The sequence below is a fragment of the Alexandromys fortis genome, unplaced genomic scaffold (assembly GCF_014885135.2).
Source record: "Alexandromys fortis isolate MF-2015 unplaced genomic scaffold, M_Fortis_MF-2015_v1.1 scaffold_46, whole genome shotgun sequence".
In the NCBI taxonomy this organism is placed as follows: Eukaryota; Metazoa; Chordata; class Mammalia; order Rodentia; family Cricetidae; genus Alexandromys; species Alexandromys fortis.
The window spans coordinates 9,596,977-9,623,379 of NW_026067919.1; the positions used below are offsets into that span (position 1 = coordinate 9,596,977).

Sequence of the window (26,403 nt, forward strand, 5' to 3'; positions counted from 1 at the left end):
GGGAGACGTTGAGGGAAATGGGAGGCGGGGAGGAGGCAGACATTTTTTTTTTTGGAAATTTTTTTTTCAATAAAAAATTATATAAAAAAAATAGTTGATTCGAAGCCAGGCGGTGGTGGCGCAAGCCTTTAATCCCAGCACTCGGGAGGCGGAGGCAGGCGAATCTCTGTGAGTTCGAGACCAGCCTGGTCTACAAGAGCTAGTTCCAGGACAGGCTCCAAAACCACAGAGAAACCCTGTCTCGAAAAACCCAAAAAAAAAAAAAAAAAGGTTGATTCGAGCAACCTCTAAAGTACCTCAAGTACACTCAAGACCTAAGTGTAAGCCTGTGTCCTGGGTTGGAAGGGTGGCTGGCAGAGCACCTGCCCAGCATGCACAAGGCCCCTTGTTCCATATCTAGCATTGTAATAAAGTTAGAAACCTAGAAGAGTGTTTCAAAACACAAACATTCTACTGATTTTGATTTGTTTTTAAATTCTTTTGTTTATCTTATGAGTATTGGTGTTTTGCCTGCTTATAGTACCACAATTATGAGTTACAGAGAGTTGTGAGCTGCCTTCTGGGTGCTGGGAATTGAACCCGGGTTTTTTGAGGAGCAATTAGTGTTCTTAACCACTAAGCCATCTTTCCAGGCCCGAATTCTATTTCTTTTAAAAATGCACTGACTCTAGCTAATAATCTTAGGGGTAAGAAAAGGGCTAATTCTCCACAGAACAAAACAGGGTAATTCAAGGTTCTTAATAAAAACACTGTAAGAGCAGGCAAAACACTAATTACTATGTTAAGTACTAAATATTATCGATAGATATTTAATGTTGGCCTATACCAGCACCTTCAAATAAACAAACAAATAGAAGAAGGGAGGGAAGAAGGAGAGTAGTTTATCAACTATACAGGGACTCAACCAACAAAAGGAAAGCTGGCATTGAAACATTCTATAATAACAGTTTGGAGGAACCAAATAGTGGTAGCACACACCTTTAATTCCAGCACTAGAGGCAGGCAGATTGCTGAGTTTGAGACCAGCCTGGTCTACAGAGTCAGTTCCAGAGCAGCCAAAGTTGTTATACAGAGAAACCCTGTCTTGAGAAACCAAATTATTTATATATAGATAAATGTGATTGCTGCTATTATCAACTTGGAAAGATCTAGGATCAGCAGGGAAACAAGCCTCTATGCATGTCTATTTATGGAGGATTACCCAATTAGAGGTGAAAAGACCCACCTTGAATATGAGCAGCACAATTCTAAGGGTCGAGGATTGCATAAAAAGGAGAGGATGAGCTGAGCACTGGCACCTAATCATCTCTGCTTCCTGAATGGGTATGCAGTGTGACCAGCTGCCTGCTGCTGGGACTTCCCCATCATGATGGATTGATTGATTATACCTTCAAAGTTGCTTCTTGTTGGGGATTTTCTCACAATAAGAAAAGTCACTCATACACTATTTAGCATGCAATTTGATGAGTCTATAATTTTAAAGATTTTGATGTTTACCATTTTAATGTAAAGAAAAATCTTATCAGAACTTTCCCCTGACATTTACAAATCTTATAGTTATAAGGCTGTACAATTTTTAGATTTATGTGTGTGTATTAATGTTTTGTCTAGTGCCCAATGAGGACAGAAGAGGGCAACAGATGTCCTGAGATTGGATGGCTGTGAGCCACCATGAAACTACTAAGCCATCATCTCTCTGACCAGTTACAGGGCTTATTACAGGGGAAGACAGCTACTAAAATTACTTAATCTACTTAAATAAATCTACTTAAATAACATATAGGTGATAGAGAAGGAGAAAGAACACTAAATTGATCCTGAGCTCAAAAGGGCATTCTAAAAATGATGCAAGAAAAGCTGGGTGGTGGTGGCACATGCCTTTAATCCCAGCACTTGGGAGGCAGAGGCAGATGGATCTCTGTGAGTTCGAGGCCAGCCTGGGCTACAAGAGCTAGTTCCAGGACAGGATCCAAAAGCTACAGAGAAACCCTGTCTCAAAAATGGGAAGAAAAAAAAAAAAGATACAAGAATTCTACTTGGTCAAATGTGAATGGTGAATATAAACAACATATCATCTGATGTCACATTCTAATTTTACATAATAAAAGTGACTTGCAGAATAACTAAAATTGGGTTTTAAAAAGAACAGCTACAGAGCAATCAGCACAAATATCACGTAAAAATATAGCTAAGTCTTAATTAATTAGATCATTCATACTGTACAACCAGGGTTATTGTTAATCTCTTCTTTTTTTCAAATTCTAAAAGCGGATACACAGCACATTTATCAAATTTATTTTTTTTAAATTACTGTTTTTATTAAATTATATTTTTCCTTTACTGCCTTCTCTCATGATCCCCACGCTCCGAATTTACTCAGGAGATCTTGTTTTTTTCTACTTCCCATGTAGATTAGATCCATGTATGTCTCTTTTAGGGTCCTCTTTGTTATCTAAATTCTCTGGGATTGTGAATTGTAGGCTGGTTTTTTCTTGCTTTATGTCTAAAAGCCACTTATGAGTGAGAACACATTATTAGATTTCATAACTTTACTCTTTGTCAGACAATTTATGGCTTCTGTTTGCTCTGCAATCTAAAGAGAAGAAAACTTAGAACGAATAGCAAAGAGTTTTCATGAATATGCTAACATTCTAAAGATTTGGAACCAGGTAGTCATGTTTCAGACAGTCATCGTTCTTATTTAGTTCTCCAGGAGTATATGTAACAAAAGTTTTACATGTAATAATTAACTACACTTAAGGAAAAACTAACCCATTTATTTATATATTGACAGTTTCAATGAAAACATAAATAAAACTTTTTTATGATAACAATGTCAAGAGTGTGATTTAACACACGGTTTCACTGAGTTACAATTATAAATTTTAAGAAAGTAAAGTTGAGGGGTTGGAGAGATGCCTCAGCAGTTAAGAGAATTGGCTGTTCTTCCAAAGGACCTGAGTTTAATTCCCAACACCCACATGGCAGCTCACAACTGTCTGTTATTCCAGGTTCCAGGGGATCCAACACACAATTACACACATGAAGGCAAAACATCAATGCACATAAAATCAAATCGTTTACAAAAGAAGAAAGTAGAGTTCCTTCCTGAAGAGCAAAGAATAAGAGTATTTTGCTATTTTCTATTGAGTTGACTTCTAAAAGTGTTGGGGGGGGGGTCACCGTTTTTATAGCATGACTTTTATTTTAACAAGACTAAATTCATGAGTTCTAAATAACTCTATAGTAAAGACAAAAGCAGAAGCCATACTTCACCCAGACTTATCCAAAGATTTTATGAACACAGCAATATATTCTCACCAGTAATTCAATTAGCATAAGTCCATTTAATAAATGTTCAAAGTGCTGAAATATATAACTGTCTGTCTGGGTATAATGCTTTAGTAGCAAAGAAAAGAGAAAGAAAAAAGAAGAAAAACAAAGCCAACACATTAGGGGATGTCTACATAAACAGAAACTAGGGAAACAAAGAAAAACTTGGGGGGGGTGGCTGAAGAGATGGCTCAAGGGTAAATAAAGATCTTACTGGCTTCTCTTCCTAAAAACCCAGGTTTGATTCCTAGCACCCACACAACAGATCCCAGCAGTCTGCCAACTCCAATTCTAGGAGATCCAAGGCCCTCTTCTAGCCTCAATAGGAACTAGGCTTACACACAGTGCACAGAATTAGAATTACATACAGGCAAAACAACCATACACATAAAATACAAATTTTAAAAAATGTTTTAAAAGTAGCTTAAATATAAACGCTTGGCATATGAAAGAATGCAACTAAAGTAAAAAAGCAATCTGAAGCCAAGTTCTTACATTATTACTATTTGGAAGAATTAGCAAATGCTAAATGATTTCCAAGAGAGTTTACTAAGCAAAATAAGCAAAGTACAAAAGAATCTCTCTTATAACCCAGGCATGGTGACACCCACCCTTTACCTAGCACTCTGAGGACGAGGCTGGCAGATATCCAATGTGGGATGCTGTGAATATGTCTTATTACCATTGGTAAATAAAGAAGCTGATTTGGCTAATATCCAGGCAGGAAATCCAAGAAAAAAAATAAAGGGAGAAAGAAAGCAGAGTTAGGGAAATGCCAGCCGTTGCTGGGGAAGCAAGATGTGAGGTAACAAGCCATGACCCTTGCAGTAAAATATGGAATAAAAATAAGTTTAAGTTGTAAGAGCTAGTTAATAATAAGCATGAGCTAGTAGGCCAAACAGTTTGTAATAAATATTAAGCCTTGGAGCAGTTATTCAGGAACTAGCAGGCAAGAGAGGAGAAACCTTCAGTTAGTTACAAATGGCACCTAATGCAGGGCTCTCAAATTTCCATAGGGCCAGAGAAAGTTTAAAAACAAAAAGTTCTGAATGCACAGAAATGGAGCTTCACTGAGCTTCCTAGTCTCACAGTCTCACGTCAGCAACAGTACAGAGATGCATCTCCCAACGGCTGACTGCAAGATGGAGCTGGATGCCAGCCACCATAAGCTAAACAGTGTGACAGGTTTCCACAGTCTCACACAGGCCTCTGGTTAGAGAGGCACACTGTGTGGCAGATTTAGCTGCTGCTACCAGAGATGCTACACAGAGAAACAGATCCCGAAAAACAAAACAAAAATACTTCTCCACAGACAGCAGGAAGCAGTTTGGAGAAAACAATGTCCACATTCCCAAGAGTTTTAGATGCTTTTTGGTAGGTTATGAATGTTTATTATATTTAGGGGAATATAGGATAAAAAGACAACTATTAATTGCAGATATTTAGCTTTGATACAGATTTTGGTGCAGTGATACAAAATTTAAGGTTAATTTTGTTACACTATATATTTTTCTATTCTTTTCTCTCTCTCTCTTTTTTTTTTTTTAAATTTTTCTACAGGGTTTCCCTGTGTAACAGTCCTAGCTGTCCTGGAACTAGCTGGCCTTGAACTCACAGGGATTCACCTGCCTCTGCCTCCCTTGTTGGGATCAAAGGAGTGTGCCACCACCACCCGGCATTTTTCTATTCTTGTTTAAAGGATTTTTGTATACTGGTACAAATTTAAGGTCAATTTTATGATGCTACATGTATATTTCTAGTCTTGCTTAAGGTATAATGTTTATATAGCTCATTTAAAAATATAATGTATCGTTAAGGAATACAAATTAATAGTCATCTATAATAGTCAAACTTATAGTCATGTTAGTTTTCTAGATATGCAGGCATATTTCATCTTCAAACACTTCAAAGACCTACAGAATATGGCATCTAAAATGTTTTAAGAACTTAGACTTTTCTTGACAGTGAGACACGTCTGCTTCTGGAAGCACTAATTATTTCAAAAGGACGATGGGCATTGAAGAAGCTCCTTATGAAGTTTGCTTTCAATGTGGGAAGGCTAGTCATTTGGGTAAGAAACTGTTCTGCCTGGACTGCTTGACTGCATGCAGTATGAAACGGACATGCATGACCCACAAAGCAGTCCTTCAGGGTTCCTACTTCATGAGTCTGCCAGACATTCAGCAGGACACAGAGGAAAGTGACAGACAAATTTTGCCAAAATAAGAAGGATAGTCCTTCAAATTTTCTGCTTCACTGAGAAATCTGCCAGATACTCGAGGCCTGTAGGCTGAATATGGATGCCCCAAGATTACAGAAGAATTTTGGGTGACCGTCCAGGCAGCCAGATGCCTCTGTCATTTCTAGTTTTGAAAGTAACTTACAAAATACTTCCTATTTACTTAGGTAATATTATATCCTTCTGGGATCTTTGATGGAGTTGAAGATTAGTTATGATTATAGTTTCCCTTCGTTATAATAAAAGATAAATTAGATATAAAACTTTAGACTCACAAAGATAGGATAGATGAGACTATTTTAATTTTGCCAAATACAAACAGACAAAATATTATAACTGCGATTCTTGCTTGATACCTGTTTTGTTATATGTAATTTTACTATATTCAAGTTAAAACCTTTCTTTTTAATTAGACAGAAAATGGGAGATATGTGGGATACCTCTCTGTATTCTGTGAATGTTTTATCATTGTTGGTTAATAAAGAAGCTTCTTTGGCCTGTGGCAAGGTAGAATATAGCTAGGCAGGAAATCCAAGCAGAGACAGAGGGAGAAAGAAGGCAGAGTCAGAGAGATGCCAGCAGCTGCCAGGGAAACAAGATGTAAGATAACAAGCCACGAGCCTTGTGGTAAAATATAGAATAAAAATAGGTTAATTTAAGTTATAAGAGTTAGTTAATAATAAGCCAGAGGTAATAGGTCAAACAGTTTGTAATTAATATTAAGCCTCTGATTGGTTATTCAAGAACTGACAGGTGGGAGAGAAACCTCTACTTAGAGATCTCTATGAACTCAAAACCAGTATGGTCTGGATACCAAGCTCTGGGGTAATCAAGGCTACCTAGTAAGACCCTGTCTCAAAAACAAACCACCACCAATAAAAAGCCCATATAAGTAGGGTGTGGTTGCATGAGCCTACAATGTGAGCTCTTGGGAGATTGAGGTAGGAGGATTTAGGAGATATACAAGGTTCCAGTTCAGCCTAGGACACAATCAGTAAGACCCTTTCTTAAAACAAATACAAACAAAAAACAAAACAAACTAAAACAAAACTAACTTTTACTTTTTAGTAAAAAGTTAGTAAGAAAGAATATGGTTGTTTTTATAAAAAGGAAAACAGAAAATAAAGCAGGGTCCCTACAAGTGCTGAGGAGGGTGGAACAAATCTCAAATGAAGTGACATGTTATAGAAGAATATTGTTTTAAGGTGTGTTGCTTTTGTTTATTCTCCATTTGTTTAACTCTTGTGAAGCTGTGATTCTTTGTCTGTCTAAAATACCTGATGGTCTAACAAAGAGCTGAACCACCAAGAGCAAAGCAAGAGAAAGGATAGGCCAGGCTGGCAGGCAGAGGGTTTAAACAGGAGAAATCTGAAGAAAGGAAGGAGCAAGATAGAACAAGGAAGGGAGGAATCAGGGGCCAACCACCCACTAAGTAAGAGTGAAAGTAAGAATTACAAAAGAGAAAGGTAAAAGCCTAGAGGCAAAAGGTAGATAAGATAATTTAAGATAAGAAAAGCTGGCTAGAAAGCAGCCAAGCTAAGGGCCTGCATTTATAAGAAAGAATAAGCCTCAGTGTGTGATTTTCGGGAGCTCAGCAGCAGGCCCCCCAAAAAAGCCAAAAGAATGAAACAACCAACTACAGTGACTCTTAACTAAACTTACTATACATATATGTACATATTTATATATTTATTTTACTTTTGGAAAAATGTTAATGTTCTACATACCATTCAGTAAGAATGGAAAGAGTATGTAAAAGACTAAAATTTAAAAACAGAACCAAGAAACCTACTCATATTTCAAATAAATGAGGAAAGATAGACCAACTGACCAAGAGGCAAGTAGACAGAACTAACCTCAAGTAATATGTGAAAATAGCAATCGACTTTACACCTTTGATCTTAATGGGCAAAGTAAACAAATTCTGAACAACTTGTGTCTGTAAGCCTGCAGAGAACACAAACCAATGTTACTTTTTGAGACAGGGTCTTTGACTGAACCTGGAGCTCACCAATTGACTAGACTGGATGGTAAATGAATTCCTGGGATCCACCCAACTCCTAACTCCACAATGCTAGGGTTATAGGCACTACTATGAATCTTTTTTTCTTTTAATTTTTTTATTTTTTATTTTTTTGGTTTTTCGAGACAGGGTTTCTCTGTGGCTTTGGAGCCTGTCCTGGAACTAGCTCTGTAGACCAGGCTGGTCTCGAACTTACAGAGATACGCCTGCCTCTGCCTCCCGAGTGCTGGGATTAAAGGTGTGCGCCACCACCGCCCTGGAAATCTAAAACCCCATTCTTATAGTTGCCCAGAATGTATTTACCCACTGAGCCATCACCTCAATCCCAAACCCTGAGTATCTTAATGGCTTTACTGCAGTAAAATAAGCAAATAGCTTTTTTAGAACTGTTGTTACAAGTTGGTTATGCCAGATGATTTATTTTACAAGGTGCTAATGCTTGCTGACAACAAAAGACATGAAAAAATCGTGGGGGTGGGTTGATACTGAAGATATCTGTGTGAACTCAAGACATGTATGGATCTACATGAGTGTCTATATGTCATTGTATATAAGCATGTTTCTACCTATGTCAAAAGAGCCAAAAATTAATGACAGCATACCTAGTGCACAAAATTTAGTCTCTGGGGGTCTCTTGAACTAATTTTCAGTACCAAACCTTAGCAGATAGTACAAGATGAAACTGTATTATTCAGAAAGTGAGAAATTTCTCCAGAAAGACAGAAACATGTCACAGGGACCAAACAACCAGCACCTGGTACCCTAGAAGCCGTAAGAGGGTTGTGGAACTGGAGTCACAGGTAGCTGTGAGCTTCCATGTGGGTGTTGCAAAAGAAAACCATGTCTTTTGAAAGAGCAGCCAGTGTTCTTCACTGCTGAGCCATCACTCTGGAGAGGCCTCATTTTTTTTAATTTTAAAAGAACTTGAACTAGGGCTGGAGAGATGCCCTAGCAGTTGAAGTCACTGGCTACAAGTTCAAAAGACTTGTATTCCATTCCTAGTACCCATGTGGTGGCTCATAGCCATCTGTAACTCCAATTCCAGAGGCTCTAGCACTCTCTTTGGCCTCTGTAGGTATCAGGCATATACAAAATGCCTTTATATGAATGTAGACAAAACACTCATATACACTTTTCTAAAACAGCACCCAAAGGAAGGAAAACTAAGAGTAGTAGTACTTTAGTAGCATTTAAAATAAAACATTAAAGAAAAACGGACTTATATAGAAAAAAATTTTTCTTCATTATTTACATATTTTTATTTTATTATTTACATAGATCAACAACTAAGAATGATTAGTTTGATATTCAAATGGTATTTCTATAAAAGAAAGATAATGATAAAACTATTTAAAATTCCAGTCTGGAAAAAAACATTCCAGCAAACATTAAAAGACATCCTTTTTATTTCTTCTGGCATCCCTGATCAGCTAGTACTGAGATCATACATTGAATAAAGAAACAAGGAAGAAAAGCCAAAAGAACTGACCTTCTTCCACGCTCAGAGTCAACCAGAACCCACTTGACTCTTATTAAACTACTCTGGACTGTCAAGCTACCAATTATAAATAGATGGCCATGACTTTTAATTTTTTTTTAATTTTTTTATTTTTTGAAACAGGGTTTCTCTGTGTAGTTCTGGCAGTCCTGGAACTCATTCTATGGACTGGCCAGTCTTGAATTCATAACTCTGCCTCCTGAGTGCAGGGATTAAAGGCATGTGCCTCCATACCTGGATGGCCTGTAACTTTATACTCTGCAAGCATTTCCCACCATCACACCAATTCCAGTCTATCTTTAATTCAGGCTTCATATGCATTAATATCTCAGGCTTCTGATTTTTAGAAATCACCACCACCTACGTGTCTGAATCCTAAAATGGTAGGTAAATCCCAAATACAGGACAAAAGCAACACTCAGTAAATACACTGGACCAAAAAAAAAAAAAAAAAGGAAGGGAAAAAAAAAAAGCTGTTTTGGGAAAGTGAGTTCTAACTGCTAAAACCAGCACTGTGTGAAGAAACATTTGTTCTTGGGTGGGATGTGGGAGGAGTTGTCCTTTAAAATCTCTTCAGTTAACAATATTCTGTTTTTAAATTGAAAACTTTTATAAATTAATTTCAGCAAACAAAAAGAATCTATAAAATATAAAGCTATATACAACTCTAAAATTGCAGGCTCATACAATTGCAATTTTCTAGTACAAATTAGTATGTACTCAAGATTTATAATGAGAAGTAAATTTTAATCCAATTGCCCAGAAGCTTACTATGTAGTGTCATATTGAATGACAGAAGGAAAGAAAAATTTAAGTCCAAAATGTTCCTTAGAAAGTCAGACCAAAGATAGGGCCAGATGGGCCTGGTATTAAACTACAGAGAAACACTGAAAAGTAATGGTAGAAATATTTGAAAATTGAAACAACTGATCTTATATTAGTTTTAAAAATGCAGAAGCAGTATTAATTGTAAACAAGATGACCTCAACATCCCAGAAAAAAATGCAACTTTCCAAGCACAAGGTGATTCTGGCTAATTATAAAAACACTGCCCTAAAAGCGGACAGGAGTAAGGAAGAGTTGAATTTAAGTGGGCAGAGCAAGCAGAAGAAATGATCTCTGTGACAGCTGCAACTAAGGGAGGTAGGGAAATGTTAGCCAGAAATCAGAAACTGCTTAACATTTCTTGAACAAAAAGGACCAGAATTTCCAATGATCACCAATAAGACCTAACCAAGGTTAAATACAGTTATGTTCAAATTCAATTTCTAAAGCCCCTTTATTATTCTAACTACAAATGACTTTTCTTTTTTGGTTTATTTTTTAACATGTGTATAAATGTTTTGCATCCATGTATGTATATATATATCACATACATGTATGAAGCCTGCAGAGGTCAAGAATTTCAGATGCTGAACTAATGGTATGAACTATCATGTGGGTGCTGGAAATCAAACGTGGGTCCTCTGGAAGAGCAAGAATGCTCTTAACCACCAAATCAATTCTCAAGTCCAGCAAATGACTTTTTAAAGCCATTACTTCAACCAGTTTTTTAACCAGTTTTCTTTACCCTTCTTATTTTTCTGTAGCATGTAACCCCCCAAGCAATCCTCAATCCTAATATAACAAGTCCTTCCTATACTCCTGGTAAGGCAAAAACTGCAATAATGATGAACTTAATAAGATTAATGTGGAGTTGGAGAAGATGGATCAACAGTTGAGAGCGATCGCAGAGGACCTAGGTTTGGTTCCCAGCAACCACATGGTGGTTCATAGTCATCTATAACTCTAATACCAAGGAATCTGACAAACTCCTCTGACCTTAGAGAACCAGGCATACACATCGGTGCACATACATGCAGCACACATACTTAAAACACAAAATAGTAAGTATCTAAAAATGGTTCATTTTGTAAAGAAAGTTATTGTTTCTAATATGAGAAGGTGGAGAAAAGGAAAATCTTGGCTAGCTTATGTCTGTCTGTATCACTAAGGTGAAGTAACTTGTGTGTACTGTGGACAAATATTAGGACCAAATATATGGTTAAGCATACTAACAATCAGCTCTCTCACTGTAAACAAAGAGAAATAAAATACATAAGCATGAAGGGCAGAATAAACCTGGTGTTGGACCAGAAGTGAAAGTACCAGCATGAACTCTAGGTTCTACAAAACTAGGTATGCAATCATATGTAAAAACACAGCATGAGGAGTAGAGATACATAAGTCAGAAGTAAAGATGGATTGTCTGGGATGTGCAAGGCCCTAAATATGAGGCAATAGGTTTAAGACCATAGTCTTTAACAACAAAAAGTGTACATTTTTTACATGTTTCATAGCTCTGTGTACTTAACAGGGTTTTAAAGCAATGAGAACACAGTATCTTCTCTGGCATTCCTACCAAAAACATGGCAACTAAATTGAATCAGAGGAAGCACTAGACAAATGCAAGTTGAAGCCATTCTACAACTGTTGAGAATATTTCTCACATCCACTCACACCCCTTTCTATGGTATCTAAAAGATAATCTACATAAAATTTACTTGAAAAATTTAGTTTTCTATTAATCCTAATTACTCATACAAAAGGAGGAAGTATTTCTTTAAATTCTTCAGGGAATAAAATATTAGAAATACTATGTTACAACAAGGTTTTCTTTCAAGTGTGATGAATCACATACTCTTTCTTTCTTTCTTTTTTTTTTTTTTCAAGACAGGGTTTCTCTTTGTAGACCACACTGGCCTTGAACTCACAGAGATCCGCCTACCTCTGCCTCCCAAGTGCTGGGATTAAGGGCTCCCATCAACAACACACACCTTTCAATCCCATAGCTTCTTAAATTAAAAAAAAAAAAATCAGCAGTAATTTCCTTAATTTTTCTGACACTATAATATTGTGTCCATACAGCTGCAAATAGGTCTGCTACCGACTTGTTTTCCATGACCTGATTTACTTTAGGCCAGATAAATTACTCCAAAATCAGGTCAAGTGCATGTACACTATTAACTTTTTAAGTTGTGTGAATAGTAAAGCAAAATCTCTCAATATTAAATTTAAAACTAAATTTAAAAACTGAACATAAGGATGCAGTGTATAGTGTTTGCCTAAAATGTATGAAGCCTTGAGTTAGATCACTAACAAAAGCAAAACAATACCAAAAATTAAATATAAATAAGAAAGAAAAAAATGGAGGGAAATTCCAATTATATGGTCCCGACTGGCCTAGAACTCTCTTTGGAGACCGAGTGGCCTTGAGCAAACAAGAGATCCACCCGCCTGTCTCTGCTGGAATTAAAGGTCTATGGCACTCTGCCTGGCTTTTAAAAAGATTTCAGACAGGGTCTCTGCTATGTAGCCCTGGCTGGCTTCAAACTTGCCACAAGTTTCCTGTCTCAGCTCCCGGAGTGTTAATTATTACAGATGTGTGCTGCCACACCCAGCTTCTGACCAGTCATCCTCAGTAAAATACCAAGGGCAAAAAGAACTGCAAAGTCTAAAAATCACTACTTACTGTTCCCAGTAATTATCATTAGTAACAGTTTAATATGGTCATTATGTGTACACAGGATGCTATAGCAAGCCAAATACAAAATTCTGTCACATCAGGGTTCCCAAAGTGACTCAGCGTGTAAAAGCATTTACTATGCACATCTGATAACCTGAGTTCAATCCCTAGATCACATAATAGGAGAACTGACTCTAGAGGTTTGCTCTCTCACCTCCATACAAGTACTATGGCATGTAAGTGGCCTCTCCCCCAACCCACTAATAATAATAAAAACTAATTTTTAAATTATGTTTTGCTAAATTTAAAGTAAAGTTATCCATATAAACTTATAAATTATTTTCCTGGCTGTCCAATGACAGTGCCCATTAGCAATGAACATAGTTAACACTCAGATAGTCTAAGTATTTATGTTGTATTAAAAAAAAAACTAAGAGTCCTATGAGAAATGAGAGAAATGAATTATTTAACTTAATTTAATTTAATTCTTTAAAGTACACAATGAATCTCAGTCACTTTCCTGTGCAGAAAAAAAAGTGCTCAAAGATGATGGGTTTACATAAGAGGAACAAAAGAGCTAGAAACAGTTACCAATAGTCAAATCTAAAATAACTAGGGCATACAAAGAAAAGTCAAAACCTATCATACTACATTTAACAAGTTTTTTAAAAAGTTTATTATACATATTTAAGGAATACAAAATGTTTTGATAAATTAATTTATCCATACCTTCCATAATTATTTTTTGCAGTGTGGTTAAGAGGGCCTAAAATCTACTCATTTAGCAAATTTCCAATATACAATATTAACTATATTTCTGTTATATATTGACTTAAGATTTACTAATTCTACTTCACTGTACCTTTTACCAACATCTCCATTTCCTTTGCCTCTGTGCCATTACCTATTTCTTGACATTTTGCTTCTTTTAGATTTGTCAGAAAAGTGGTGTCATGCATGACTTACTTTACTATGAACAATACTAGTAAGTAATAATTATTTAATGCATCAATGAGGAGAGACTATTATATTATTCCATTTACTAAGTGTAGATGAAACAATTTGAAATTTTTCTCCAGTCAGCAACTCTTAGTGTAACAAAAGATGGTGATAGGGTTTGTGATGGTTTAAGAATGGTGTAGGAAGAATTAGGAAGAATGGCCTTGTTGGAGTAGGTATGACCTTAGAAAAGGTGCATGACTGGGAGTGAACTTTGAAGATTCAAGTTTGTGTGTGTCTCCCTCTCTTCCCCTCCTTTTAGGCCTGCAACTTGTGGATCAGATATGAGATCTTAGCTTCCACACATCATTCCCACCTACCTGCTGCCACCCTCCCAGTCACAATGATAAGGAACTAAAACCCTTGAAACTGTAAGCTAGTTCCCAGTTCAATACTTCCTTCTGTAAGTTGTCTTAGTCAAAATATCTCTTCACAGCAATAAACCGTAACTAAGACAACGTTCAATACTAGATGCAAACGAGTTAAAAGATACAAAGCAGAATAAGATATTCACAAAGTGTCAGAAAAGACCTAATTAGATTATAAAAGGAAAAAAAAAAGCTCATGATCCCAACTTTTGTTAGTTGTTTAAACAATATTAAAGGCCAAGAATGCATATACAGGGCCCTAGATTCAATCCCCCATACTGTGGAAAAATAGGTGGAGGTATAAATGAAAATACATTAAAAGTGGAATAACCAGAAAATATACAGCTTCAAATGCAAACAAAGACAATTATCATCAAGCACAGTCTACAAAAATGAAAAAAAAGTTTAACCTAAATCTAATTCAGAATATAGATTTATTAATTTACAGACTCCTAAGCCAATAGTGAAGCAAATTAAATATCAAGGAGATTATAGTGAACTTCTAAATGTAGAACAGCCCTAAAGACAAATATCACAGTCACCTAATAAGTGAAAGGGATTATTTTAAATAAGAATCTATTTAAATAAGGTATACTTAAGAACTAAATATACCAAGTTGATAAAGGCTGTAGTTGGAAGGTGTGAGGAATTAAAAGATATTCTGAGAACTTCTGATAAAATCAGAATATGAATTAGACATTTACATGAGATTGTATGACCTCAGCTAATATTACACATTCTAATCTAAGTCCATCCATTTTCCTGCAAATTTTTATTACGTTTTTCTTTATAGCTGAATAGTATTCCACTTCACACACACACACACACACACCAAACATCCATTCATCTTTTGATGGACAACCAGGCTTATTCCAAATCCTTTGCTGCAGTAAATAAAGCAGGCTATAGGGTGCAAATATCTGCATAGCAGGGAAGTACTTTGTGTGTGTGTGCAAGAGTGAGACAAGTAGGTAGTACGGTGGTTCTACTTTTAATTTTTTAAGAAATCTACTGAACTACAACTAAACATTAAAAAAAATTACCCTCAATTTTAAAAAAAGGACAAAAGACTCAATTAGACATTTCTCAAAACACAGACAAGTGGAGCTAGGGAAATAGCCATATGAGTTTAACCACCTAAGATCAATTCCAGCATCTACATAAAAGCTGACAGGCAATACAAGCTTGTAATCCTAGCACTGGAAAAGTAGAGAAAGGAGGATTCCTGGGCCTTGCTGGCCAGTAGAAGTTTAGCTGGATCTGAGAACTCCAGTTTGAGTGAGCTACACAAAAAAAAAAAAGGTAGGGAACAACAGAGAAGATACCTAATACAATCTTCAGGCATCCATAGGTACATGCATACACACCCACGTGAAAACAAACACATGACACACACACACACACACAACTAGTAAGCATATGCAGAGAGTTTTCTAATTCAGTAGTCATTATAGAAATGAAGATAAAAGCATAACTATTCCATAGCTATTATGGTAACTTTTTTTTGAAACAGGATCTCACTATGTATCCTTGACTGGCCTTCAACTCACTATGTAGACTATGTAGACCAGGCTGGCCTCAAATTCACAGAGATTTACCAGCCTCTGCCTCTCAAATGCTGGGATTAAAAGTATGCGCCAACACACCTAGCCTACAAAAGCTTCTGTCTAATTAGTAAATGGGGGAAATTGATACAGCCTGCACTGCTGCTAAGAATCTAAAATGGAATGCAAAATAGTTTGTATTACTGAAAAAGCTGGACAATGGTCTGACTCTAAGTAAGAACTGGGGAAAAAAGAGAAAGAGATTCAAAAAGACAGGCTCACAGAAGAATCCCTGACTTTACAATGTTCAATCTGAGGATGCCATGAAAGCACCTGGAACTTAGTATTTTGCATGTTGGTCTTTATCTGGGCTAGCAATATGTGGCAGAAGACTATTATAAGGCAGAATAGCAGCAAGTCTCAGCTCGCAAACAACCTCTTGATTGTTACGTTTGAACAACCAATATTCTAGAGCATAGAAAAGTGATTAATTATAGATATAGATATATATAGATAGCTATACATACTTTTCTTAAGATGGTATATTTAAAAAAAAAAAAAGATTTACAGGTATCATGTGAGAAACACTGCCACAATGGCTTGCTGATAACTTCTCAATAAAAAATTAAAGATTGAGTGGTGATTTGGGAGAAAAAAAAAAAAGGGGGGGTCCCAAAAGTGGCTCCCCTCCACACACCACTCCGTGACAACATTTCTTTGTATGTAGCCCTGTGGCCCTGGCTGTCCTGAAACTTGCTCCATAGCCCAGGACTACCACTTTAGGCTTTAGGAGGTATGGCCCAGCTGGATGAAGTGTGTCACTGTGGGGGTGGGTTTTGAGGTCTCATATATGTTCATGCCAGTGTAGTGTCTTAGACCACTTCTTGTTACCTGCACAAGATGTATTCACTCTCAGCTACCTCAGCAGCACCATTTCTGCCTGTACACTACCATGACTCTCTATGATGACAACTGACTGAACCTCTGAACTGTAAGTTAGCCCCAATTAAATGTTGTCATGGTGTCTCTTCATAGCAACAGAAACCCTAAGACATGAGCCCTCTAATGATAAATAAATGATAAAATAATCACCAATAGTAGAGCTTTACTTACCCGTTTGGGGCCACTAAAAATCTTTCTGGTATTTTCCTTGGATTTATCTCCTTGTTTATTTATGGGCTTCTTCACACTCTCAGGCACACCAGGCAAGTCCTCTGTAAAATCCAAGTTTTCTGAAATGGTAATCAAAACTAGCTAGCTTTCCAGTATTTCAAGTTATCAGAAAACTTAAGGCCATTTTTTTAAACATAATATTGGAGGTAGGGGTGTGAATGAAAGATTAAAAGGAATAATGGCTGGAAAAGTATTCTAACCCTCACCCTCTACTTCAAAACCTACCTGTTACACATGTATTCTAGTTTTATTTTGTGTTAAAAGAAAAGTCAAATATTTTCTCTTTTACTAAGAATGGTCCTTTGTAGCTAGCCCAGGCTGGTCTGGAATTCACTATACATCCCAAACTGGCCTCAAACTCACGGCAATACCCCTGCTTCATTCAGACTCCCAAATACTGAAATTACAGTCATGCAACACCATGCCTGGCTTAAAATTTTTTCCAAAATAAAATTTGAACTTCACAGATCACAACTGCACGATATATACAGTTGCTAGATATATAATTTATACAAACTCATAAATATCAACTATTATCTAAGTTTTACATTTTTCTATATTTTAAGTTCATGAAATTATGTTGCCTTAAAACAATACTTGCTAGAAGCCAATTGGGTGGATGTAAAAGAGCCAAAATCCAAATCTAGGTGGTCTGCCCTCAACGCTGCATGCTTCCAATACCCACAGTAATAGTTCCAGTGCCCATTTGTAATAGTTGGGGGTATAGAGTGCTTTGATGCAAGATAAGTAACTTTTGGTGTGGCTCTCAAAAGTCAAAGACATTGTTCAAGCTGTGTAAGAGGATGCTGACTTCTACAAAGATAACCATTTTTAAAAATTTTTTAGATTAATTTTATGCATTTCAGTGTTTTACGTACATGCATGGATGTGAACCACATGCTTGCCTGGGAGCCTGCAGAAATGAAAAGTCATCAGATTCCCATGTGAACCACAAAATGGGTGCTGGGAATTGAAACCAGGCCCTCTGCAAGAACAAACTTAACTATTAAGCCATCTCTCTAGTCCCATAAAGGAATAAATTTTAAAATGCAAAATCTCTGGGTGTGGTGCAACAGGCCTATAATCCCAGCACTTGGAGGGTTGAGTCAGGAGGAAAACAAAATAACAAAGATCCCTGGCTAGTACAATGCAATTCAATGATTTATGAGTCTTCACATGAAACTACTAAAGAATTAGATTACTTCCTCAAAGGTTACAAACATTTTCTTCTAACATAGAAGAAGAAAGGGAAGACATTTCTCCACTTCAACTTTTTTAAAGATTTATTTATTAATCATGTATACAGCATTCTGTCTGCATGTACGCTGCAGGCCAGAAGAGGGCACCAGATCTCATTATAGATGGTTGTGAGCCACCATGTGGTTACTGGGAATTGAACTCAGGACCTCAGGAAGGGCAGTCAGTGTTCTTAACCTCTGAGCTATCTCTCTCTCCAGCCCCTCCACCTCAACTTTTAAAATTGATTACTGGTTCACACATTATATCAAGATTCAATTGCAACTTGGTATTTCTCATCCAAGTGGTCTTTAGTTTAAAACATTCAATGCCAACTTCATTTCTCAAAGTAAGCCTATTTTTCACATTTAAGAATTAAAAGTTGTATTACTCCAAGATGTAAAAACAGATTCTAAACTGCAAATAAGAAAAATTACTTCCTATACAACTGAGCCTAAATGCCAAATAAACTGCAGCAGGACATGAGTGCAGGTACTGCACAACATTTTGTCTCCGATCTAGTAAAGCTGCTGCAAACTGTGATCTTCTCAAGAGGCTGATGACAACACTGGATAAACGTTGACTATACTTCTTTGGAGAGTAAAGAGGCTCTAGAAGCTCCTGCTTTAATTCCAGTTTAAAACAAAGGGTGAATCTCATCTGAGCTGAGGGCGTAACTCAGTGGTAGAGCCTATCTCTCCTGTACAAATCACGCCCAACAACAGAAATAGTAATTCTAATCAAGCAAACTATTTCTAGGTCGAAAAAGAGCTAAGTAGCAGGTAATGTCAAATATGATATACTGTATTTAAGAATCTAAACTCACAAATACAATGGAAATTCTAATTTACCACAATTACAAACTTAGCAGGACAAAGATTTTTTTTTAAACAATTGAAGCAATATAAAAAAGATTTGATTGAAAAGACCAGTAGCTTTCAGAAGTTCTTCCTCACTAAACAGTGAATCCTTTACACACAGCCCTTGTCAAATAAAGGCTTAATTATAGCAGAGCTACTTAGTGTATTTGTATCCATCTCTCACTAGAGGTTCAACTCCTCAGAGAACCTTATCATTGGGCCTACAATCTATAGAGACAAATTTTTATTATTAAAAAAGAATGTTTACCTTGTACTTTTCAATCTTCTGTTTTATTTTTTCCAGACAAGATTCCTATGTAGCCCTAGCTGTCCTGGAACTCACTCTGTACACCAGGCTGGCCTCCAACTCACAGAGAGTCACCTGCCCAGTGTAATTCTCAATCTTATGAAATCACAATTTAAGAGTGTTTGAGAATGTTTCAAAAAAAAAAAAGTTTTTTTTTTTTTTTTTAGTTTTGTGCTACTTACAAAGGGGTTTAATTAATTTCTTTTGAGTACTTCCCTTATTAAAACCATCTGTTACCACTACAGTTCTAAATGTTCAAAATCTATCCATATGCCTCCACTACATTTGGATTTTCAAACCTAAACCAAGATGTTTGATATCTTTGTCCCAAAGACTGAACAGTTTAAAATTCTCACATAAATTTACAAGTGCAAGCCCAGGGTTATATTTCAGTGGGAGAACTTGCCTATTATGTGTGAGGCCCTAGTTTGGAAACCAATCTGAAATCAAAATCCTTAAATGCTAGTCACTGATGTAAAACATGTAAGACTCCCAGTCTACCATAATTTAAGATCTAAAAATTTACATGTAAAATACTATAGCTTTGCATAATGCAATGTACAGGTTCTAAAAAGATGCTTCTACTAAAGTGTAATATAACACTAAGGCTAGAGAGATGGCTCAGTGGTAAGAGAATTTGCAGCTCTCCCAAAGGATCTTAGTTCGGTTTTTGGCACCAAGGTCAGATAGCTTACATCCCTAACTCCAGCTCTAGGGTGCCCATGTCTCTCTGGTCTCAGAGGGTATTTGCATTCACATGCATATACACACATGTAGGCATATACCTACATATAATTAAAAATAAATCTCATATATATATATAACTAATACTAGGAATCTAGGGAAGAATTAGACTTTGATTAAAGCCTGAAAAGAAATCATCTATTAAATACATATTATCCTATTATATACACATCTTACAGTTCTTACCTGCATTATTAGTACTAGGCTGACTATCCTGGGAATTGTCGCTGCTTTCAGGGGGAGGCTGCAGGGAAAGTGACGGAGTTGTTTTAGTTCTTTTTTTGTCTTTCTTTCTTTCCATTTGACAGTCATCATCATCATCTTCTTCACTTTCACTGAGATCGTCAAAGCCAAAATATTTAATTTTGTAATTAGAACTTCCAGAACCACCTTCATCACCTCCTGTCTCATCATGATCTTCAAAACCAAAAAATTCAAGTTTAACATCCTTTTTGGATTTAGTATTACTAGGTCGAAATCTAGTAGTGGTCTTGGAAGTGGCAATGTCTGCCTTTTTCCTGAGCCGGCCAGCCTCTCCTAAGTCTGCAGGAGTGGCTGTCGTGAACTCATCCATACTCCGTTCCATTGTATCCTGGATGGTAACATTACAAACTGACAAGCAAGATGGATGTAAAACAGTGTAATCTCTAGTCCGTCCGACTGTTCCTCTAAAACTGGTCCCACAACTTACACCGCCTTTCTTTGCCTGATTCAGGCCATCTTTACTTGATTCACTGTTTGCTTTGGCTAAGGCCTGACTGGTGCCATCCATTAGCTTATCGAAATTTGATGCTCCTTGTGAGGATTTCGCTTTATTGGCCCTACAGTACGTCCTACAGTTGCTTGGCCTAAGAACACTTTGTATGATATCTTCTTCAATGGCTTCATTTATATTTTCCAATCGGTTTTTTAAATCCTCATCCTTCACCTCCAAAAGAGAATCACTATCCAAATTCATAATACAGTCTTCTGATCTGGTATCTTCAAAATCATTATCCCACTCATATAAACCAGTTCTTACAGGTCCTTTGACTGGGCCACTTTCAGTCGGAGACTCTGATCTTTTCCCAGACTGGACATTCCAAGTATCATTTGTTTCCTTAACTTCATCAGCTTTATATTCAGAAGCCACTGCCGTTTCTGTGTTGGGTTTCTTAGTACTATCTTCAGCATTTTTATGAAAATGGTGACTATTTTTTTCATGTTCTTCACTAAAATTCTCCGCTTTATCTATAAAAATAAAAAATATGTCAGGTTAAAAACATAAATGTCATCAGTTATGCAAATTAACAAGGCTCTCTGAACAATCCTGAAATAGCTGCAACAATTTCAAATAGTAAAAAAAAGAAAAAAGGTTTACACACATGACATTTGCTCTCCTACTGTCAATATATTATTAGCCTGTCCCAAAACACCCAAGCCACTTAAAATGGTCATGCTGAATTCAGAAGAAATCCTAGCATTATTAAGAAGCTGAATCAAGGCACAAGCTTTTAATCCCAGCACTTGGGAAGCAGAGGCAGGCAGATCTTATAGTTCAAGGTCAGCCTGGTTTACAGAATTCCCGGAAAGCCAATGCTACAATAAGAAACCCTGTTACAAGAAAAAGGGAGGGAGGGAGGGAGGGAGGGAGGGAGGGAGGGAGGGAGGATCAGCATTTATTTAAAATACAAGTGACAGGGTACAGACCATTGTCCCACAGCAGCATCTTTAATAAAAAATTTTTGGGGGAAAGGGGGAGTGCAACATATTATCAAGAAATCTGACACTAACAATTTAAATTTAGTACGTAAATACCCAGGGCTGGAGAAATGCCCCGCCTAAGAGCACTCATGTGGCTCACAAGCATCTATAACTTCAGCTTTAAAGGACTGACACTTTTGGCCTCCTCAGCACCTGCACTCACATACCCATACCCAAATGCAGGCACATACCTACACATAATTTAAAACAAGATAGACAGACAGACATTAAAAAAATATGTATGTGCCCTTTCAAAACCACTTTTAGAAATAACTCTCACCACTATACTAACACAGGTAACACGATGCTCAAAATCTTTACAGAGAACCACGTTCAATTTAACATTTACTTGCAAAAGAGCAAAAACAGAAAAGGCAGTTGAACTACACATACACAATGGGAAAGTGCGAGGCTGCTAACAAAACAAGGTATATCTACAAATACTGATCGATAAACATCTTAAAAGTTACCACCTAAATGTACTGAAGACACAATATGCCATACATACACATACACCCCAATATTCTATATCTCACTCTGTATATACATGCTGAAACAAGACCTCACTGTGTAACCAAGACTGGTCTGGAACTATGTAACCTGGGCTACTTTTTTACTTTTTTAGAGATTACCCTACCTTACTGTCCTAAATACTGGGATTATAATCATGCTACTACACTCCAAGTGTGTGGATTTTTAGGGTCACATACAGTACATAAACTGATTAGAGGAAAGGCAAGTTGGGGGATAGCTCAATGATAGAATGCAATGATGGAATTAGGTTCTAGCATCCAAAAAAGAAATTAAGTATTCATGGAATCTGACTCAGTGAAAGAAGGGCAACTTTTCACTATCAAGAGAGCATGTGTATATTAATCACTAAAAAAACCACAGACTGAAGCATTACTAAAAACAAGGAGCTATGGAGAAAGCTTGGTTGTCAGATTGTGTAGCATGTACTGTAATAGGCCCTGCCCTGGGTTCAGTTTCAAACACTGAATAAAGTAAGAGTGGTGCATAGTGTATTTCTAGCACTTGGAGGGGGAAGAGAGAAGCATCAGAAATTCAAGATGATTTTTCTGTTACAGAAAGAGTTTGAGGCCAGTCTGGATTAGACTGTCCAAAAAAAAAAAAAAAAAAAAAAAAAAAAAAAAAAAAAAAAAAAAAAAAAGAGGAGGTAAGAACTCTCACTACTCTTCCATTTGTCCTAAGCTCAATTCCCAGCAACGACATGGTAGCTCACAACCATCTATATAGTGGGATCGGATGCCCTCTTTTGGAATAAAGGCATACATGTAGATAAAGCACTCATATATATATTAAATTTTTAAAAATAAAATTAAAAATAAAGCTTCCTCAGTGAATCAATTTTACATCAAGACTTGAAAGGTCAAGAATATTCTTTTAACCTCTATATGAAATATTCTAATAAAAACAAGATTACAAGTTATTTTAAAGATAATAAATAATGAGGATTGGAAGAATAGTTCAATGTATAGTGCTTACTTAATAGGCTCTAGGTTCAATACTTAGCAAACAAAAGAAGAAAAATAACAAAACAGTAAACTAAAAACCATTTCAGCTGGGCGGTGGTGGTGCACACCTTTAATCCCAGCACTCGGGAGGCAGAGGCAGAAGGATCTCTGTGAGTTCGAGACCAGCCTGGTCTACAAGAGCTAGTTCCAGGACTGGCTCCAAAGCTGCTGGGGGGGGGGGGGGGACACCCACTGGGCATAGTGGCATATCTACAATCCCAGCACTGGGAGCCTGAACTGATCAGTAAGATCTTGTATAACAATGAGAAGCAGCAGCACCACCACCAGAACCACCACTTAGCAAGCTCATGACACAAACAGCCGAAATTAAATCAACTTCCTATCATTTCCATCAACAAAAAAGCCTTATCCTTAGGCTTACACATGGTTCTACCCACAAGGAGCTGCTGCCCCCAGCAGGACAACAGACCTCTGTTAAAGCTGGGCTTCCTTTGCCCATGCCCTCTACCGCTCCTCTTATAGCGCGCCTCTTCTGCATGGCTCAGGTAACTCCTAATCCATTTGGGTCAGGTGATAATAGCTTCACTGTAAAGAACCAAGGTTGGGACTCCAGCCCATGACTTTCCTACACCCCTCCTATCTCTTTGTATATAATTCCTCCTCATATTACCTAATTTGGGCATGGCATCTGTTTCCAGCTGTCCTAGGTCTTCTCTTTAAAACATATATGAAATCTTCTCACTCTTCAGGCCACTTCAACCACTCTATGAAATCCTCATTTAGTTAACTATTGCATCAGCAATCCATTTCGATTCAGTTGACAAACCTTTCATGAAGCCTTCTGCAGCACGTCACCAGCTATACTTCCTTCATAGCTCAGACTGTTTTATATTAGCTTTCTTTTTCAGTCTCTTCCTTTAAGTATAGGAATTTCTTCACAGCTCAATTCCAATACTTAATGACTTCATATAATTCTGCATTTTCAAATATTTATATACTTAATCTCACATTTATTATTTCTAATCAAGGTTACTTATTTAAGCTCAATCCTAAATCTCCCTCTCAAAAGTGATGACTCATGCTTTCAAACTGACTCTATTTCTAAGAGTAGAGAATACATAAGGGAGAAAAATGTTCTGTGAAGTACTATAAATATTTATCTTAGGGATGGAGAAATGGTTTAGAGGTTAAAAACACTGGCTGCCCTTCCAGAGGGCCCATGTTCAATTCCCAGCATCCATATGACAGCTCACAACCGTCTATAACTCCATGCTAGGAGATTTGGCTCCTTTACATGGACATACCTGCAGGCAAAACACCAATGCACATAAAAGAAAATAATTATTCTAAAAATAAAATGTATATATGCACGTATCATTGTGTTGAAAGCAGCAATTCATCATAACCAGCACAAGTTAAAGGCACACCTCCTGAAGAGCATCCAGGACAGTAGGTTTACAGTTTTTATTTATTACCACACAGCTGGTAGGCTCCTGTATCTGATGGGAAACTTGCTAGTGGCCTATTGCACTCTTGCTAACTCTTAATTTTGAGAATACGAGTTTCCGGGGGGGAGGGGGAATAAAAATGTGATTGCACACACTGTAACCCTTGCACTTGGGAGGTGGAGGCAGGGAGGAATCATCAGCTATATCTTGAATGGGAGGACAGCCTGTGCTAATCTCCAGACAGAAATAGACAGAGACAAGATCAAATTCTACCTAATAAACGAAGGCTGGGGATGTGGTAGGATGTACAAGGTCCTGCGGTACAATCGCCAGCAACTACAACAACAAAAACAGCACTTAAAAATCTGTCTCAAAATTTGCACATTGCTGAGTTTTTGTTTATATACAACACAAAAATTTAAATTACCTACAAAAATAAGATCTACTTTATTCAGTATGTATTAAAAACTCATTTTTTTGCCAAAAAGGAAATTATTTAAATAGAAACAAAGGGGAGTTTGTAATTTGCTTCAACATCAAGATAAAACTTATCTTATGACAGTTTTAACTTTAATATCATATATCATTTATTAAGTTCATTCCTACCAGAATACAACAATATCACATAAAAAGAACACTTTAGATGTTTCATAGCTATTCCATCTAATTCAAGTTATCCAACTTAGCTAGCCTGGTTGCTCTGTAGACTACACTGGCCTCAAACTCACAGAGATATGCCTGCCTCTGCCTCCAGAGTGTAGGACTAAAGCTGTGCGCCACCACCACCCAGCTGTTATCCAGCTCCTGAATGATGCTTTATCCTTTATATAATGGGAATTAAGCCAGTTTTACAAGGTTATGACTGCTATATAAGGCTTCGCACAAAACTGGAACTGAAAAAAATAACAGATTTCTTACCTACTTTTCTTGAAACTTGAGATGTCATGTTTTATACAAAAAAATTTACTATCTAAAGGCAAATAACTTCCCTATACTAATTAGGTTAGGATTATCTAACAATCCTCACTAATTTATTCTTTATCCAATAAACAGGTAATATCTCAGATAAGTTTCTAAATCACTTTTTTAAAAAAGTATTTTAAGTATGTTCATGTGTGTACCTGCCTGCACGTGGGTATATGCACAAGAATGCAGGTGCACTTGGAGGTCAGAGTTGTTGAACCCCTGCAACTGTAGTTACTGGTGAGTTTGGAAAGTCGGACTTCTCCAAGAGTCATATGCATCCTTAACCACTGAGCCATCTCTCCAGCCCATTTGTAGCCCACTTTAAACTATCAAGAGTAGAACTATGCCCTTCCCTTTCTGAAAATCACCTTTGGTTCTAAAATCAAAGTTCATGACCTGATAATACCCCTCAACAAGCTTACACATTGACTACAGCTTTAAGTAAATGGAAAACTATGTATTGGCTATGAAACCAGCCATGCAAATTAAGAGCCCATGCTATAGTTATCTCAATATTTGGCAGAATATGTAGACTGAATCCCAGCTGGCTGGCAAGGAAAGTGTGCCAAACAGAAATTAAGTCTCTACATACTTTTTTTCAAGAGTCCAGACTAACAAGGAGGAAAAATGGAAGTAACCCCACATAAAAAGCAAAAGCAACCTTTTTCAAAAGTCCTGGGGGGTGCGGGGGGGGGGGGGGGGCTGAAAATATGGCTCCGTTAAGAGCACTAGCTACTCTTCCAAAGAACCTGAGTTCAATTCCCAGGACCCACAAGCCAGTTTCTAATTCCAGTTCCAGAGGGTCCACACTCTTACACATATATGCAGGCAAAAACACTAATGCATGTTTTTTAAAAAATGGAAGGAGAGAACCCACTTCATATAGGTGTACTTTGCCGTCTACATGTACACCCTATCATG

At 37.0% G+C, this 26,403-nt stretch overlaps 1 protein-coding gene across 4 annotated transcripts in view; it reads right to left on the reverse strand.

Moving 5' to 3' along the window:
• Wapl (WAPL cohesin release factor) overlaps nucleotides 1–26,403 on the reverse strand; it is a 67,610-nt gene that overhangs the window by 29,422 nt on the left and 11,785 nt on the right. For 3 of the 4 annotated variants that reach the window (XM_050140568.1, XM_050140570.1, XM_050140571.1), the window contains exons 3-4: nucleotides 20,016–21,059; nucleotides 16,623–16,741 (exon numbers count right to left, since the gene is read on the reverse strand). In XM_050140568.1, the coding sequence (XP_049996525.1) occupies nucleotides 16,623–16,741; nucleotides 20,016–21,059 (1,163 nt within the window). The remainder of the gene's footprint in view (nucleotides 1–16,622; nucleotides 16,742–20,015; nucleotides 21,060–26,403) is intronic. The other variant, XM_050140569.1, reaches the window with a different exon arrangement.